The 14,998-nt window shown below is 61.6% G+C and overlaps 2 protein-coding genes across 3 annotated transcripts in view; both read left to right on the plus strand.

Moving 5' to 3' along the window:
* The first annotated feature begins 813 nt into the window (after positions 1 to 813).
* MRPL12 (mitochondrial ribosomal protein L12) lies at positions 814 to 6,794 on the plus strand. 2 transcript variants are annotated; one of them, XM_019798921.2, is made up of 5 exons: positions 814 to 1,067; positions 1,655 to 1,871; positions 2,032 to 2,118; positions 3,736 to 3,870; positions 4,000 to 6,794. In XM_019798921.2, exons 1-5 carry the CDS (start codon positions 994 to 996, stop codon positions 4,114 to 4,116), a joined length of 630 nt encoding a protein of 209 aa, XP_019654480.2. In that variant the 5' UTR covers positions 814 to 993; the 3' UTR covers positions 4,117 to 6,794. The 2 variants fall into 2 exon arrangements, with proteins under 2 accessions (XP_019654480.2, XP_034497348.1); XM_034641457.1 differs by having other exon boundaries at positions 828 to 1,067; positions 1,685 to 1,871.
* Positions 6,795 to 8,644: 1,850 nt separating this feature from the next.
* The window catches only part of SLC25A10 (solute carrier family 25 member 10), a 7,506-nt gene continuing 1,152 nt past the window's right edge, over positions 8,645 to 14,998 (plus strand). The window contains exons 1-10 of the mRNA XM_034640786.1: positions 8,645 to 8,931; positions 11,448 to 11,567; positions 12,136 to 12,250; positions 12,336 to 12,384; positions 12,574 to 12,615; positions 13,301 to 13,344; positions 13,467 to 13,537; positions 13,804 to 13,896; positions 14,186 to 14,263; positions 14,963 to 14,998. The exon at positions 14,963 to 14,998 is cut by the window's right edge and continues 1 nt beyond it. Of these exons, the coding sequence (XP_034496677.1) occupies positions 8,839 to 8,931; positions 11,448 to 11,567; positions 12,136 to 12,250; positions 12,336 to 12,384; positions 12,574 to 12,615; positions 13,301 to 13,344; positions 13,467 to 13,537; positions 13,804 to 13,896; positions 14,186 to 14,263; positions 14,963 to 14,998 (741 nt within the window). The 5' untranslated portion in view covers positions 8,645 to 8,838. The remainder of the gene's footprint in view (positions 8,932 to 11,447; positions 11,568 to 12,135; positions 12,251 to 12,335; positions 12,385 to 12,573; positions 12,616 to 13,300; positions 13,345 to 13,466; positions 13,538 to 13,803; positions 13,897 to 14,185; positions 14,264 to 14,962) is intronic.

Below are 14,998 nucleotides of genomic sequence, written 5' to 3' on the forward strand. Positions count from 1 at the left end.
CCCTCAGGGCAGATGCTGGCAGAGGGGCTGGGGATGAAGCAACAGGGCCTAAGCTGAAGGCGCCCCTCGTGCAGAGTGCTTGGAGCCGGACAGAAAGGAAGGCAGGATTTCAGAGGATTCAGGCAGCTGGACAGAGCCAGGGCTAGCCCCCCGCTAGCCCTCCCACCCACGACTCCATCACTCGACCCTTCCAGGCTCAATCACAACCCTTAGCTACGCCGTCAGCAGAGAATCCCGAGTTCAACCGCGGAAACGCGCGGGCCCAGGACGCGGCCTCGCTCCCGGGGCGGCCTGGACCGAGAGAAAACGTGCTCCGCGCGGGAAGCAACCCTTTAAGGGAAGGAGGAAACCGAGGAGAAGGCTGCCCAGAGGGCAGCGGGAGCTCTGGGCGCTAGGCGACTTCAGGCTGCGGGCGGCCAGGGCGGGCGTGGCGCCCAGCACGGGACCTGCTGCGAAAGGGCACTTGAGACCCTTGTGCCCGCCCCGCAGAGGAGCAAAGTCACGAGCCCACAACCGCTGTCAGCCGGCGCAAGGCTTAGGCAGGTGTCGGGGAGTAGGGGTCACTGCACTGTCCTCCCTGGCCGGACTGCTCGGGGGCCGGGACCGCCTCCCCGGGCCTCGGCCTTCTCTGGCCTTCGATCGCCTAGCGAGAAGAGGGCCGCAGCGGCTCAGCGTCCGTCCCCAGCGCCCGTCCCCAGCGCCCCCACTCCGACCCCGACTACCGGCAGCCACCAACAGACTATGCGCCTGCGCGGCTCGCCGCCTTGTGGGTAATCTCGGGGAGCGAGAGGAAGCCAGGGCGAGGTGCGGCTAGAGCGTCCTCTCCAACTCGTTTCCCCGACGCCCTCGTGGGCTAGACCGTCCTCACTCAGCTCGAATGCTCGGCTGCCCCAGCGGCTAGAGCGTCCTTATTCAACTCGTATGCTCGGCGGCCCCGGCGGCTAGAGCGTCCTCCTCCCGGGAGCCGCGTGTGACCTTCCCGCCCGCGGACCGATGCTGCCGGTGGCCGCTCGCCCCCTTTGGGGGCCGTGTCTCAGGCTTCAGGGCGCTGCGCTCCGTCTCCCCAGGTACCGCGGACTGCCGAAGGCTGGAGGGGTGGCAGGGTCGGGGTCCTCGGCAGGCAACTGAGGCTGTAGATTGGGGGCGGCGTCCGCGCCCCGGGCGGGATGCCACCCCCGCTCATCGGGTCGCGGAGGAGCTGGGCGTCGCGAGGGCCGCCCCCCCCCCCATCGGCCGACTCCCTACCCTCGCGGGCTGCTGAGTGTGCTGGCCTGGCCCCGGATGACCGTGCACTGGTCCCTGCCCCTCCCCGGGCCTCAGTTTCCCCCGCAGCCCCAGTGACGTGGTAGGGCTTCTATTGGTGGGTCCGGCGTTGTGCCGCCCGAGGGCCCCAGATTCTGAAAAGCTTAGTGTAGCAAAATGCATTCAAGTTACTGTTCGGCTCCCATGGGCCGGTGGTTTTTTCCACCCGGAAACTAACGTAGGGAGCGTGTCTGCAGATACTTTCTTGGGTGGATTTCTAAGGCTCATTGAAGACTTTAAGGTAGCCGGGAAATCCCTTTGTCCGCGTGGACCCTGGAATCTGAGAACCCCGGGTTGGGACCAGGGAAGCTAGACATGAGCTCATCATGCCTCCCCGCCTGGTCTGTGCCAGGCTGACAGCCTTGTTTGAATGGGGGGCTAGGCAACAGCTGCCCCGTGTCTGTGCCGCACGGCTGATGAGATGCGGCAACCATCGAATGGGGGAGGCCCTCGCCGGTGCACCCCTGGATAACGCGCCCAAGGAGTACCCCCCCAAGATCCAGCAGCTGGTCCAGGACATCGCCAGCCTCACACTCCTGGAGATCTCAGATCTCAACGAGCTTTTGAAGGTATCACGGGCCCAGTCCTGTGTCTTGTTCCTGGTATATTTGGGGAGTATAGCAAATTGTCCAAAGTGTGCTCCCTCCGTATGAGGACTGTGCCGGGCTTCTGTGGGCATCTCTGAATTTGATGGGCAGCTACTGAGACTGCTCTCCCTTCTCTCTGCAGAAAACACTGAAGATCCAGGATGTTGGGCTCATGCCGATGGGCGGCACGATGCCCGGAGCGGCCCCTGCAGCAGCAGCACCCCCCGAGGTGAGCGCAGGCCAGGGTCGTGCAAAAGGTTTTTCTCTAGTGCCATGGTGTCACGTGGCCAGGTGGCCAGATTTCTCTCATTGTCCCTCATCTTGGGCCTGTATCAGCCAACGTGTCCAGCAAAGCTGTGTATGCTAGCTGTGGGCCCCATGCAGCCTCCTTGGGACCACCTTCCTGCCGAGGACCTGCCCACATGGAGATCATGTTTTTTGTGGAGGGAAATTGGCGATGAACCAAATAAAAGGAAAAAGGAAAATTTCATCGAATAGCAGAACATAAAAAGTGCTGTGGGAAAAACAGAAGAAACTTAAGGGGAGGGGAGAGTTAAAATTTCAAGGAAGGCCACAATAAGGAGGTGACACTGTGGGGGAGATTTGAGGAATATGGGACGAGAGCCATGGGGCACGTCAGGGCTGGAGCAGAGATTGGGGGGGGTGGACAGGTTTGGGTCTCCGCGATGAAACCAGCTGACCTGAAGCCACACACTAACTTGTGGTTCTTGTTGGTTTTTGGTTTGGTGGGGGGATGTTGCAATTTCTGTTGGGAGAATTCCAAAGTTATCAACAAGTACAAAGAACGACCCATGTGTGTATCACCCGGTCTCAATAGTGAGTAAGGTTGTTCCGTGTTTACTTTGCTTGTCCCTTGAAGCTTAAGGCACGTGTCTGGTCTGACCTTTCTCTGAGTGCTCCAGCACATACCTCTAAACACAGAGGTGTTTTCTTACGTAGCTACGAGCCATTTGCACGACAGACGTAATTAACAGTGATTCTGTAGCTCAGATTTAGCTAATGGTTCCAGACTTTATAGCAGTTGGTTTACCTCCGTCTCAACAAGGTCTGTGTGTCGCATCTGGTCACTGGGTCTCTGAAGTCTGGCTCCTGTCCTCAGTCCCCTTTCCCTGGCCATCCCCTACTAAGAAGTCCAGGTCAGGGGTCCTGTGGAGTGTCCCATGTCCCAGATGTGTCTGGCGGTTGCACTGGCATCAGCTCCACTGCCCCCATGTGCTGTGAACTGGTAGCTTTCCAGGCTGATGAGATTCAGGTGGAATATTTGGGGCAAGGAGAGACAGAACTACTATGAAATGTATTGTCTAAACTGGAACGCTTCTGAGAAGGAAGGGATACTGTTAATAACGGGGGGGGGGCAGATCCAAACCAGGACTGCCCAGGCTGCCGGGCCACGTGGCCCCTGCTCCGTGGGGGGGGGGCTGCGTCTTCACCTGTGACAGCAGGGGCTCTGTTGGTTTGTCATCCACACGTGATTTGGGGTTTGGTTGAAGATGGTAACGGCACTGCTTTCCTGAAACGCTGTTGGTGTCACCTGCCCTTCCACAAGTTACACCTTTTAAGGGATGAGGGAACTTGAGCCCAGCAAGGGGCTGGTGGCGCAGATTCAGAACAGCCTCTGGGGAGAAGGTGGCATTTCCAGCGAGGGAGCCGGCTCTCAGCTCGGGCGTGTGTGTGGGAGGGAAGGCTCCCAGCGGTTAGCCCTGAGCCCAGCAGGCCTGGTGCGCCTCCTGCTGGAGCTGCCGGGCTGGCTTTGGGGTTACAGGACAGGGTGGCCCAGGAGCGAATGTTCCTGCTTTACCCGGGGCTTTGTCTCTCCCTCCCCTAGGCGGCAGAAGAAGACATCCCCACACAGAAAGAACAGACACATTTCACTGTCCGCCTAACAGAGGCAAAGCCCACGGACAAAGTGAAGCTGATCAAAGAGGTCAAGAACTACATCCAGGGCATAAATCTCGTCCAGGTGAGCTCTGTGTGCTGTACGGGCCTCTCCCTGCTGTCCCTACCATGTGAATGGTACTGGGACTGGTCCTTTCTGGGGCAGCTGGGTTACGGCCACCCAGACCCCCATTCTGACTTTGCTCTGTGGCAGGCAAAGAAGCTGGTGGAGTCCCTGCCCCAGGAAATCAAAGCCAATGTTGCCAAGGCGGAGGCAGAGAAGATCAAGGCAGCTCTGGAGGCAGTGGGCGGCACCGTGGTTCTGGAGTAGGCCTGCTCTGAGGACTGGTGGACAGGGACCTGGGCGATTCCCCAACATCTGGGACCCGCTGGTGGGAGCGGCCTCCGCACAGAACTCCTGCACCGGACCTCTGGGCCAGTTCCGTTCGGGGACGGGCAGATGGACCTGCTGAGCTTGGGGTCGCGGCACCTGTGTGAGCACTGGGGAGACGGAATCTAGAACATACCACGGTCAACACACACCCCCTGGTGGCCACTGAGAAAAATACATTGTTTGGGCGTGGTGTGTGCAGACTGCTGTGTCTGGGTGGGCTGCCAGGTGGGCAGGGCGGAGCTGGCTAGGACAGCCACCTGGAGGTGGCAGGGCTCCTTACTGGCCCCCATCATTCCCCAGTGGGATGTGTGGGGGTCGGCCGGTGATCTTTGGGTCCTTTGTGTGCAGGGGCCTGACCTCACAGGGCTGGCAGCGGCACACAGGCGGGGGGGGGTGGGCAGCGCCGGTCCTGCCTGGGTGGCAGCAGCTGGCCCGTGGCTGATGCCAGCTCATCACCCAGGAGGTGGGTAGGGGGCACCTGGGGTGGCCGTTAGCGGACTGAGGTGAGAGGTGAGGCATGTGCCTGAGAATGGCAGGACCAGAAGGGGACATTGTGTCTGGGATAGAACCCCTCAGGACAGGCCTGGGGAGCTGCTGTGCTCCCGGGGGTGCGCCCAGCACACAGAGGGTATGGTTCCTGCTGGACTCCTTGTAAGAAGGCTGTTCCCTGACCCAGAGAGCCGTCCTAGAGAGTTAATGATTCACCCTCAGCAGATCTCTGGGCGTGCCTTCCCTCAACAGGTGACTACTAGGCGCCCTGGGGCAGGGATGGCTGGCCAAGTGTCCTGCTGACCCAGCTGCTTTTTCCTGGGGGGAGTGATCTGAACTCAGGGACTGTCCTCGGCCTTCCTCAGGTCACCTCCAGAGTCTGTTCTCTGAGCCCCTTTGTCTTTCCAGGGGAGTTGGGGTAATGATGAGGACTCCCTCCCTCCCCTTCCCTCTTCTTGGGATGATGGGGTGTACTGGGGGTGCTGCTCAAAAGTGCAGGCGGTGCTCCACCCCAGGGCCATCAGACTGTCGGGCCACCCCCGTTCCATCTGCCTCACCCCAGGCTAGGACAGTGCTCAGATGGTGTTCACTTGGTGCCCCCCACCTGACCTCACGGGCCCTGATGGTCCAACCCCCATCCCCCCAGCTCCAGTGCTGACCTGCTCTGGTCTGCCGCTGGCCAGTGAAGTTGTGTCTCCAACCTGGCAGTAGGTGGGTGAGCCCGGAGTCCTGGGCTTAGCAGGGGAGTAGGTCTGGCGTGCATCCTGCGTTGCCCTGATGGCACCACGGGAAAACCTTACAGGGCCTGCCAGATCCTGCGAGGAGTTAGCCTGCTGGGTCTTTGTGCAGGCTAATGAAACATGGAAGAGGGGGATCTGGAGCTGACCCCTGCCTCCTGCCCACCCCAGGGACCCTGGATCTGCCTGGCCCCCCACGTGACCCCATCGTCCTCGCTAGGCAGCATGAGGACATGGGAATGCCGCCGCGCAGACAGGCCCCCGCCCGAGAGGCCTGGCCAGGCAGCCTTGTTTTCAGTAGCTCGCCTCAGTTCCCCGTCTAAGACCTCGGGTTTATGCACAAGTTGTTATCCATTTGAGAATTCAGCTGCGGATCTTTTTTTTTTTTTTTAAAGATTTTTAAAAATTTATTTATTTGACAGAGACAGCCAGCGAGAGAGGGAACACAAGCAGGGGGAGTGGGAGAGGAAGAAGCCAGGCTCCTAGCGGAGTAGCCTGATGTGGGGCTCGATCCCAGAACGCTGGGATCACGCCCTGAGCCAAAGGCAGACGCTTAACGACTGCGCCGACTGCGCCGCCACCCAGGCGCCTCTCGGCTGCGGATCTTTTTGAGTTCGCTGACCTACAGTTTCCAGAGTGCCACCAGTTTCTTAAAAAGGTGCCCCATCCTTGGTGCATTTTCCATTTTCCAGGATGGCTCCACACTTTGCTCTCCCCGAGCGTTCCCAGGGGTCGAGGGAGTTGGCAGGTTGCAGCGTGCTGTGCAGCTGCTTTCCACATTTCACTTTCCAGATCTCTCCAGTTTCTCCTCCGAAGCCTCCGGGATCCGCCAAGCTCACTCGGGGCGGTACTGGTCTGTGCACTGGGGTCTCCCTGCCTGCTGCGGGTGTAGGACCCTGTCTTGAGGACGTGACCACAGGGAGGGGGCGGCCCTCACCCACCCAGGGACCCCACCCTAGCTTTCTGGGCTGTCCCTTCCACTGGCCGCCTCTGGGATTAGCTTCTTTGTAGTCAGGAGCTGATGACCTTGCCCTTGGCTGAGCTTGAATTATCCTGAAGGAGACCTGCTTCTGGGCAGTTTTGTGCGGCTGGTCTCAGAGAGGTGTGGGCTTGAAGATGCTACTTACTTCACATGGGACTGTAGATAAGGAGGCCACTCCCCTGCAACCTACCAGTCCCGTCTTTTAGCTCTGTTTCTTTAAACAAAGGGCTTAGGTGTGGAAGCCGTCTCATTGTTTGGTGACATATTTTCACATTTCCTTGCAGAGCTTTGGTGTGTGTCCTGCATCTTATCTGTTTTTCTTTTTTCTTAATGGAATTGTTTTTCCTAATTTAATTTCAGTTTGTTTATTGCTGATACATAGAAATACAGTTGAATTTTTTAAAGGCTTTTATAGATTTATTTTTTTAAAGATTTATTCATTTGAGAGAGAGACAAGAGAGCACGAGCAGGGGGAGAGGCAGAGGGAGAAGCAGACTCCCCACTGAGCAGNAGACAAGAGAGCACGAGCAGGGGGAGAGGCAGAGGGAGAAGCAGACTTCCCACTGAGCAGGGAGCCTGATGTGGGGCTCCATCCCAGGACCCGGGTCAGGACCCGAGCTGAGGGCAAACGCTTAACCAACTGAGCCACCCAGGCGCCTCTACAACTGAATTTTTTTTTCAAAGATTTTATTTATTTATTCAACAGAGATAAAGACAGCCAGCGAGAGAGGGAACCCAAGCAGGGGGAGTGGGAGAGGAAGAAGCAGGCTCATAGCGGAGGAGCCTGATGTGGGGCTCGATCCCATAACGCCGGGATCACGCCCTGAGCCGAAGGCAGACGCTCAACCGCTGTGCCACCCAGGCGCCCCTACAACTGAATTTTTTAAAAGTAAGCTCTATGTCCAATGTGGGGCTTGAACTCAGAACCCCAAGATCAAGAGTCACACGCCCTTGGAACTGAGCCAGCCATCCTGGTTTCTTCTAGAGAATTGCAGTGACCCCTCCCTGCTGTGCTCCCCCACCCGCACCCCACACCCGTGTTTCCATCTAGTCTGCATCTAGTGTCTTTCTGTCCTGCCCCTCCACTTCAGATGCCTGTGTGGCCAACACCCCCCACCTCCCAGGGTCCCCAGCATTTCTGGGCTGGACACCATCTCTGCAGCTGTTCCCTTCCCCAGCTGATGACCTCAGGGATCAGGGGCCTCCTGGGGTTCTAGAAGACTGTCTCCTTAGTCTCCAAGTGGCCCATACTTCACCTCCGACTCAGCTGGGTAACTGCGGGGCGCTCAGAGGCAGGGCTGCACTTGGTACTTGGGGTGCTTGGCAGGTTCGGGGGACCCAGAGCTCTTTCCCCAGTGCGCCTCACCCTTCTCCCTTGAGGGGTGGGGGGCTGCAGTGGCCAAGCTGGGACCGTGAGATGGAGGTTCTTCCGGGGGGAAGGGGTCTGTGTGGCCCTGGTGCGAAGTGGCCTGGGATTCAGCTTTCCACCTGGCCCAGCAGGTGCATCTCTGGCCTAGGAGCACACCTGCACCTCCTGTTTGCGGGATGGTGGAATGAGAGTAGGGACCTGCACACAGATGGCTCTGTCCTGGGGGCAGGCAGCCTCCCACCCGCCAGCTCCCAGGAGGCTGCACCCCCGTGGCTCAGAACTTCCCGTTTTCGGATGGCTGCCTGGGGCGGCCTGGTCAGAGCACACCTGTGGCTGGCCTTGGCTGGGAGCACCGGAGGGCCGCTAGTCTCCCCGAAGTGTCTTTTGCCCCTAGTCTTCCTGTAATCCGCAGACTGGCTCCAAGAAGGTTTTCGGCCACCTCCTGCAGATGCACGTGGGCCAGGGCCTGCGTGGCGGGGCTGGGACACTGGGTGCAAGGTCAGGGCCTCGGCTGGGGCGGGCTGTTTGCAGGAGGCCGGCCTCCGGGAGTGGCAGGGGCTGGCGGAGCGCCGAGGCCGCTCCTCGGCGGTGACCTTCGGAGACCTGCCCAGGCGTGGGGGGTGACCCTGGGGCGGCCGGAGCAGAGCGGGGTGGGAGGACGCCAGGCTCCCGGGGGGAGTGGAGCAGACCCACCCAGCAGGCCCCCTGAGGTCGGTGCGGCCCCCCGCCACGCCCTACCCCCTCACGCACAGGGGCAGACGGCTCGGCGCAGCCCACGCTCCCCCGCGGCTCGGCGGCGGCCGCTTTAAGGCACGCGGGCCGCCCCCCGGCTTGAGGCGGGGTCTCTTGGGCCCCGCCCCCCTACCTGGCCCCGCCCCCAGGGCCGCGCGGGCGCATTGGCTGCGCGGGGCGCGGGTGGCGGGTGGCGCTTTGAACTCCGCGCACGGCGGTGCGGGCCGGGGTCTGGGGTCCGGGGCTGCAGTCGGGGTTCGATCCGGGCCGGGCGGAGGCCGGGGCCGGGCTGTGGGCAGCGGGAGCCGCGAGCAGGCTGCCGGCGCTCCTGGGCGTCCGCGGCGCGGACCATGGCGGCCGAGGCGCGCGTGTCACGCTGGTACTTCGGGGGACTGGCCTCCTGCGGAGCCGCGTGCTGCACGCACCCGTTGGACCTGCTCAAGGTGAGGGAGGCGCGGGCGGGGCGGGGCGAGCGCCAGGGACCAGGAGTTGCGGGGGAGGCGCGGGGCCCGCCCACGCCTGGGCACAGACCAGCGTGGCGGTGCACTGGCCCGGGAGGGCCTGAGACTTGGGGCTGCCTTATGGTTCACTGCCCCCGCCCAGAGACTCTGGCCCACTCCGAGGTGGAGGTCCCCGTTGCTGGGGACCGCGGGCCGCGCTCCAGCCCCGGTTGTGCCCCGTACTACCTGTGTGACCTTGGGCTTGTCGCTTGGCCTCTCTGAGCCAATTTCTCTCTCGCAGTTGTGAGGACAGTTCTGCCTGGTTTCGAGTTGCTGGGGTGGTTCTGTGGGGTTCATGTGGGCTCTAGCACACCCAGGGCATGGACCAGGTGGCCTCCCTGCCTGGTGGGTACCCAGCACACAAGAGGGAATGGGGTGCACAGCCTGGCCGCATCCCTGCTTTGGGCTGCTTCCTCCTGGACTGGATGGGCACCTGGAAGCCACAGACCCCGCACCCACGCAGGTCCTGCTCTGTGAGGGTGAGCAAGAAGCATTCACGCTCCTTTTACTTTTTTTTAGGAAAAATGCTTATGGGACAGTATGACACAGAGCTCTTGTCTCCCAGGCCAGCCAAGGGGGGGGTTGTTTGCTACCCCTTTCTCATTACAAAGAACAAAGAAGAAAGGGCCCATGATGCAAAGGCTGGTCTGCCTAGGAGGCCCTGCCCTGGGGAACCTGGACTGTGGTCATATGGGACCTGTGGGCCAGGGGCAGTCCCTACCCCCACCCGAGCAGCCTGACCCCCATACTCACGCCCTGGGCGGGATTGACATCTGTGGCCCTGTTGACCCAAACCTCAGCCTCTGGCCAGTCCCCCCCCCCGCCACCCCTCCTCCGCCTGGGAGTATGTTTCTTTTAGCAGCTTTTTGTCCTAAATGAAGGGAATTGACTTTAGTAAAAACGCTCACTGCCAGTGAATGCAGGATTAGCAGACATGGGGGGCTGAAGGTGGTAGCCCCGTTGGCACACCTGAGACCTGGCTTGTCCTGGGAGAGGCCTGCATGGCTCCTCGTAGCCCCAGGGCCTGGGAGGCATCCAGGGGGAGCAGGATCAGGCCTGGAGGGTGGTGTGACCACCTGAGAGAGGGGTGACAGTGAACAGAAAGGTGCTTTTTGGTTTGGGAAAGGAGGACCCTCCCCCCTCGTCTGTTTTAGTTTGCTTTTCTGATGCCCACGCAGGTACTGTGCCGCCTTGCCACCCCCGCCGTGGGGCCCTGGAGGGTTAGGCTCTGTGTCTGATTGTGGGTGGACACAGCTTCCAGGGCCCTTGGAGCGGCTTCGAGTCCCTTGTCCATTGTCCAAGGCTCCTTTGGGCATCATTGCCCCATGCCCTCCCCCGCCCCCGGTGCTGTTTTGCTGCAGAACGCTTCCAGGCGGGGGGGGGCGGGTCAGGGGAGGCAGGCAGCCACAGGATGATGACTGCTGTCTGGCCCAGGGAGTAATCAGCCCTCTGCGGGGGTGCAGCAGGCAGTGCCGACAGCCTTGGAGGCGGCCTCACAGGGAGTCCCTGGCTGAACTCGTTGCCTCTCGACGGCATGGCCACTGGAGAAATGATTTTACAGCTCTGTGATCTCTCCCTTTGCCCCATGCCCTGGCTCAGTCCTCGCAGCTGCTGCTCGCCTGGACAAGGGCTGCTCCCTGCGTGGACACCTTGCCCCCAGGCCCAGTACCCTCTGTCCTGTCCAACTGGCTGATGTGGCTGAGCAGAGAGCACAGAGCCCTCACCATCCCCACCCACCTTTGCTGCCCCACCACCCAAGCCCCTGGGCAGGGACAGAGAAGGAAGGGAAAGGTACACCCACTGAGCTACTCAATCTTCATAGCACACTGAGGGAAACTGAGGCAGGAGGGTCTGTAACCTGCCCAGAGTGGGGTGTACAGGGACAGACTCCGGGGTGGCTGTGCCCTGACCCTCCCAGGAGCGTCCTTTCCCCTCTCCCCTGTGGGACTCCAAGCATCACTTCCAAGCCCAACATGTTTCTTCAGCCTGTCTCTGAGTCCCCATAACTTTTGATCCCTCTTGAGAAGTGGCATGACTAAGAAATGGGGATCTAGAGTCACCTTGCTGGGGTCCACATCCTGCCTCAGTGTCCATCAAAGTGGGACTGATGACCCCCACTCCTGCAGCGGTGCCGTGAGGACTCAGACACGTATGTGGACTGTTTCTCACGGGCCTGGTGGGCTTATGTGTCAGCCGGTATTGTCACTTGGAAAGCACAGTAGTGCGGAATAGAGGTTGGTGCCAGGTGTGGACGTGGAATCCATCTACACCCAGCTGGACACCCTTAGGAGACCTCTGTGTCTCCCTGTGCCTCAGTTTCCCATCTCTAAACTGGGGTGCCGATAGCACTCAGCCCATGGGGTCCTCATGTGGGTGGTGGGACAGGGCTCAGAGCAGAGCTGGGCTGGGTTGGCCCTGGGGCGAGGCCTGTTCTGAGCAGCTGTGCCCCTCCCCCGCAGGTGCACCTGCAGACACAGCAGGAGGTGAAGCTGCGCATGACCGGCATGGCGCTGCAGGTGGTGCGCTCCAACGGCATCCTGGCACTCTACAACGGCCTCAGCGCCTCCCTGTGCAGACAGGTGCTTCTGGGGGCCCCCCCTCCTGGGACGGGGGGTGGGTAGGACTGCTGGGAGGGCACGTCTGCCACCCAGGGTCCCCCCTGCGGGCCTGCCGAGGGCTTCCCTGAGTCCTGGTTCCAGAGCGCATGCAGGTGGAGGGGAGGGCTGGCGTGTCCCCGGCCTGGACTCAGACGCGCTGTGGGTGCCCTGTGGACGTGGTCATTACTTTGTCTTCCTTCTCAAGGCTGGTTACGAGAAAGGAACCACAAGGCTTGGGGAGTCGGCAGGGTGTGGTGGCCTGGGGCATGCTTCTGCCTTCCAGGGGCCAGCCCTGCTCTCACAGCTGGCTCAAGGCGTCTACTTAGAGATAGGGAAACTGAGCCCAGGGAGGGAAACTCTGGACTCAGCCAGCCCCGGGTTTGAGTTGGCTCAGTCACTTGGTGACCGCGTGGCCTTGGGAGGGTCCTTCCCTGTCCCCGTGGCCCATTTGGTGATGATTGTGCCTCAGAAGGGCTGGGGTGGGGCGGGCCGACATGCCCAGCAGGGTTCCTCCACCTGCACCCTCTGAGCTGGGCCCCTCTGCCCCCAGATGACCTACTCCCTGACTCGGTTCGCCATCTATGAGACCGTGCGGGACCATGTGACCAAGGGCAGCCAGGGGCCCCCGCCTTTCTACAAGAAGGTGTTGCTGGGCTCCATCAGCGGTGAGCTGCCAGCTGGGCCGGGGCGGGTGGGTGCAGGTGGGCATCGCCAGTCGCCACATGTTGGCTCTGGGGTCTGTCGCCCCAGGTTGCATTGGAGGCTTCGTGGGGACTCCCGCCGATATGGTCAATGTCAGGTCAGTGTGTGCCCCACCCAAGGTCAGGGTCTTTCCTGACCCCCAGCGGGCGGGGGACTTACTCGCTGGGGTGTGTGGTGTGTTCCGTCTGGAACAAGCGCTTGGACCTTGGGATCCTGGACACTGGGGGGCAGGCCAGGGGGAGCCCCCATGCCCCTGCCTCCCCCTGAGCCGGCGTGGTTGTTTCAGGATGCAGAATGACATGAAGCTGCCCCCACATCAGCGTCGCAAGTGAGTAGCCAGCCACGCTCTGCTCTGGGGGCGCTGGGGGGTGCGGAGCAGGAGGCCCCGAGTGGCTGGGCCAGGCCACGGCCAGGAGTCCCAATAGGCCACGTTGCCTGTGGCGTCACCTGGGGCAGGCAGAGCGGGCCGACACCGCGCCCATGGGCCCTGCCCTGAGTCACGAGGGCCTCTGGGTTCTTTCCCGGTGGGGGGTCTGGGACGGAGGCTGGCTACTCCCCCCTTTCTGGGATCTTATACTCGGTCACAGGAAAGATGCTTTACAAGTTTAAGTGAGTTTGGGCCTTTAAACAGGTTTGGGAGCTGGGATTTTTTTTTTTTTATGGTAAAATACCATTTTTTATGAAGCCTAAGATCCTGGTGATTCCAAGACTGCCGACGGACGGACACCTAGCTAGCAGCCAGGCGCTGCTACAGTCCAGGGCAAAATGGGGCCCCAGGCAAGCCCACTGTCCACTCGGGCCCGAGCGTGAGCCACCGATAGTGGACCAAGTGAATGGAGTGGAGGGGGTCAGGCAGGCCCCCACCCTCGCACCCTCAGGAACAGCCCACAGACAGGACCAGCCTCGGGGGGGTGCCGCCGTGACAGCTGCATGGCTGTCCCCGGGGAGGACCCTCCGCTGGGAGCTGGTGGGCAGGGAGAGCCTCACACAGGCCCGTTGTCTGTCCCTGGCAGCTACGCCCACGCCTTGGACGGCTTGTACCGCGTGGCCCGAGAAGGTAAGAGGAGCGGGCCCCGTGTTTGGAGGCCCGAGGAACCAGAGGGGCCTGGGGGGTGCTCAGCAGGACCTGGGGGAGGCCTGCAGGATCTGGCCGGGCGCCTGACCTCCCTTCTCCGGCAGAGGGTCTGAAGAAGCTGTTCTCGGGCGCGAGCATGGCATCCAGTCGGGGGATGCTTGTCACCGTGGGCCAGGTGGGGCTTCTGCCGGTGGCGGGGCTCTCGGGGCACCCTGGAGAGGTGGTGGCGGAAGGCCGTGGGCTCAGACCGCAGGTGGGGGCTGGGGAGGTGGGGAGGCCCCTCCCGGTCCGGGCCTCCCCGTCTGCCCGGCCCCCTGGCCGTGGAGGGGCCTGTAGGGCAGACGCTTGGTCAGCCCTGGTGGTGTCCCTGGGGGCCCCTGTCTACTTTCCCCGGAGCCGGGGGCCATCCCACAGTTCCGCTCGTCCCCTCCACCCCCACAGCTGTCCTGCTACGATCAAGCCAAGCAGCTGGTCCTCAGCACCGGGCACCTGTCTGACGGCGTCCTCACTCACTTCGTCGCTAGCTTCATCGCGGTGAGTGCTGGCCTGGCCGTGGGGGCATGGTGGCCCAGGGAGAGGCCGGGGGCGCACAAGGCAGGAGGCTGTGGGCAGGTGTGGCGGATGTCCCTCGAGCTACGTGCGTAGGCGGGCGCTGAGATCCCGCTGCCCCAGCCAGCATGGTTCCTAGTGTCCCCCAGTGGCCCCGAGGATGCCTCCGGGGGTGCAACCCAGGGCCTTCTATGGGGGTGGGTCTGTGGGGGGGGTGAGGATGCCCACGTACTCTGCCTGGCAGCCCCAGTGGTGATAAGCCCCCCCACCGCAGGGTGGGTGTGCCACGATCCTGTGCCAGCCCCTGGACGTCCTGAAGACGCGGCTGATGAACTCCAAGGGCGAGTATCAGGTGAGTGGGGGCTGGGACGGGGGACCAGGGAGGGGTCCCCATGCTGCTACTATCAGGCTCCGTGGCTGGGTGACCCCGTGTCCTTGTCCTGGCATGTGGATGAGGCTTTCTCCCCCTCCGTGAGTTGCTGTTCCCAGCCGGCCTTGGAGCAGCCCTTGGCCCTGTGTGTGTTTTTAAAGATTTTATTTTATTTTTTTAAGTAGGCTCCACGCCCAACGTGGGAATTGAACTCACGACCCTGAGATAAGAGTCGCATGCTCTACCGACTGAGCCAGCAGGGCCCCCCCATGTGTGTTTTTAAATCTGATTCCGTGGTGTGTTCACAGAGGCCGCGGGTTCACTGTGGTCAGAGAAGGTCGGTGAGGGGTCTGCAGGCCCAGAACCCGCGGCCGACCGCAGGCACGCACGGTGTCTTGTGTCTTTACCATGCCCTGCGCCTCCTGGCAGCCCCCACGTTTGTTAACAGCCCCCACAGGCTGTGGGTGCCGGCGGGTCACCTGTCCCTGTTCTGGTTTTGCTGTGTCAGCAGGCAGGGTGGCCCTTGACCTTCCTGCCTGCTGGCCCCTCCTGCTGTCAGGACCTCTGGTCCAGGCCGCTCACTGCACAGGGCCACTGGCCAGTGCTGGGGGGGGTGGTGTTATTTTCACCTTGCAAGTAAAAAGCAGCTTTGTTTATTGCTTTATTTTGTGTTTTCTCCAGGGTGTTCTCCACTGCGCAGTAGAGACAGCAAAGCTT

This window comes from Ailuropoda melanoleuca, chromosome 13, assembly GCF_002007445.2.
Source record: "Ailuropoda melanoleuca isolate Jingjing chromosome 13, ASM200744v2, whole genome shotgun sequence".
NCBI lineage: Eukaryota > Metazoa > Chordata > Mammalia > Carnivora > Ursidae > Ailuropoda > Ailuropoda melanoleuca.